Below are 2,896 nucleotides of genomic sequence, written 5' to 3'. Positions count from 1 at the left end.
CTTTGCAAAACAATTGTAATTAATGTAGCTATATTTCGACTTTACGCTTAGCAGTGTCGTAATTCGACAAAGTAAGGTTCTAGCTGGTGTTGGTTACCATGCATGCCATTTCATAGAGAATTCTTCTACTTCCAGAAACAAATATATCAAGTCAAAAACCAGCGCCAGATCCATACCTATGGCAAAGCTTCAGCCCTATTCTTAGGTCCATAAGCATATGGAAGTATCACTGAAAAAGTACAAAAAATTCAAAAATACAAAGGGTCTTTCTTGACAATATTACATAACTCGTGCCCTAGGCGTGGCCTTGTTTCTAGATCCGCCCCTTTCATATATATTTTAGGTCACATTCAACTTAGCCTGTTGTACCATATATGAAATTCGAACCAAGGTAACAAAAAGTGCCGATGGATGGAAACGAGACATGCCGGTCTCATGGATGGATGTGTGGTATCCTGTTATGCCATACATGCAATTCGATCGACAAGTACGATTGTTTAAGACAGACAAAAATTACACGCATCTATACTTGGTCGACCTATGCATGCAAGGGACATTTCAGTGTGAGCGTTTTTCATAATTTCTTCTTGACACGTTCATGTGGAACGAACAATATAATTCTTTTTGTGCCACGTGTCCATGAAAGATATAGATAGACGTATCCAGTCATATCCCGGTTAGAATATCTTTTTGATTCGCACAATCTTTGTCATGCAGTGCTAGCTCAGCTGATATCTCCAGTCATAACACCATTCTATTTTTGAGTCATGACTCCTTCCCATATTTATCAGCCAGACCAGCTATAAAACAAGGCCCTTTGCATTGTCCTTCTCACACCAACCAAGAGCAAAAAGAGCCAAATAACTAGCTATAGGGTTTCCTGCCATGTCTCGTGTTCGTGGGAAAGTAAAGATCCAATGGATCGTTGACAAGAGTAAGCGGGAGGCGGCGTTCCGGAAGCGTCGCGCCACGCTGCTCGAAAAGGCGCAGGAGCTCTCCATCCTCTGCGACGTCCCCGTGGCCGCGGTTGTGTACGGCCCCGGTGAGCTCGACCCGACGGTCTGGCCATCGGTGCCTGAGGCCACGGCCATCCTGCAGAGGCACGCGAACGTGCCTGACTCCTTGAAGGAGAAGAGCACGCTGGATTACGAGGGCTTCCTGCGCCAGCGCATCCAGAAGCTGAGCAAGAAGGCAGAAAACGACAGGATCGCCACCCGCGACGACGAGATCAACATCATCCTCAACGACATAGGCCTCGGTCGCCGCCGCAACATGGACAATCTGTCCCCCGAGGTCGCCGCCAACGTCAAGTGGGTGCTGCAGATGCGGATGAAGACCGTTGGCGACTGCATCAACTTCCTCCGCTCGGAGGGCGCACCAGCAGCGCTTTCCCCGCCGCGACTGGAAGCTGCGCTTGTGACGGCGTCGCAGGAGCCACCACTATCTATGGCCCCGATGGTGGCGGACGCACCGCTTCTGCTGCCGATGCCGCCGCAATCTGCGCTGGTGGGGGCGCCGCAGGAGCCACCGATGGTGCCACCTCTTGCGATGGCGCTGATGGTAGCTGTCGCGCCGCCTGTGCTTCCGGCGGTGGAGCCTCATCCTGCCGCTGCTGTTGTGGGTGTGAATGCGCCCATGGACCTTGACGGCGAGCCCCAACACGGAAGCTACCTTCTTGAAATGATAGACGCCATCATGGACGATGGCGTCCAGGCTACAGGAGAGGACGTGGACCGTATCCTGAAGGAGCACGGTCTCTTCAACCTCAAGCCTATGTGAAGGGCTTCGATCCCAGCTAGTTCGCCCACCTAGCTATCAGAAATAAAAGGGCTGCATGCACGCCTACTTGTTCAGGCGCATGCATGATAGTTTTTTCAATCTTGTAGTTATTTGTTTTCGTGTCAATGGTTAGAGTCTTAATTAAGTTTAGGGTCGTGTCCTTAGACTAGGGCTCTATGTAATTCCCAATTTGGATTTTATAAAAAATGATGGTTTATTTCTTCTTCTCTACAATAGATTGGGGTAATATAATGTGTTCTCACTTTGCGTGAGTGGGATGTTTTTCAAATCTTGAAATTCACTGGCGCCACAAATACACTTAATAACATTGTTATGTTCAATACACTTAATAACGCTAAAATTAGCGGGTGCCACACATGTTCATGTTATGTTCACTACACATGGGCCGGTGCTGCATATGTGCATGTTATGTTCACTACAAACTGCACGGTGCCACACGGTGCATGCTATGTTCACTACACAATGTCACATGGTGCATGTTATGTTATCGCCTTCACTGCTTCAAATAATCCACAAGAGACGACGTTGTCTAAAAACTAAAGTTATTTCCTTCATTTACCTAAAAACTAATCCTTACTTGAAAAAATCGGATGCTCATACAATATCAGAACGGCAACATAAAGAACATATGGATATGTTGGATTAGCTAGCTATTCATTCTCATCAACAATGTTATAGCATGAGCTAAACTTCAAATTGCATACACTATGAGAGGTTGCATAACTTGCATTACACCATGATAACATCTGAAGTAATGCTTTGGTCAAACCTTGCATACGTCTCAATATCGGTCCTAACCCACGATTTGTCTTTAATTGCCTTGCATCTCAGAAGTTCTTAGTCATATCCTCGCAGGAATAGTTAGTTAGATCTCAGCGACACAAACCACACAATCATATGGCTGACTGGTTTCTCCCTCTAGCTCTGGAATATACTTAATTACCTTCAAACCTAAAGTTAAAAATGAGTCCATATAGATTCCAAGGTACACGAATGAATAGTAAAAAAAGATCCCATTGAATCTCAATGTATCAAGAAAAATATTATGAGCAATAGGGACAACAGACAACTCGGAATGACAAGAATAGGACCATAA

At 45.9% G+C, this 2,896-nt stretch overlaps 1 protein-coding gene across 1 annotated transcript; it reads left to right on the top strand.

The window, feature by feature from the left end:
• The first annotated feature begins 885 nt into the window (after nucleotides 1-885).
• Nucleotides 886-1,779, top strand: LOC133929618 (agamous-like MADS-box protein AGL80). The gene has a single exon (XM_062376415.1). It carries the CDS (start codon nucleotides 886-888, stop codon nucleotides 1,777-1,779), a length of 894 nt encoding a protein of 297 aa, XP_062232399.1.
• The last annotated feature ends 1,117 nt before the right edge of the window (nucleotides 1,780-2,896 follow it).

Source organism: Phragmites australis, chromosome 9 (genome assembly GCF_958298935.1).
Source record: "Phragmites australis chromosome 9, lpPhrAust1.1, whole genome shotgun sequence".
NCBI lineage: Eukaryota > Viridiplantae > Streptophyta > Magnoliopsida > Poales > Poaceae > Phragmites > Phragmites australis.
Note: the sequence above shows the minus strand (reverse complement) of the source record. Positions and strands in the feature narration are given on the sequence as shown.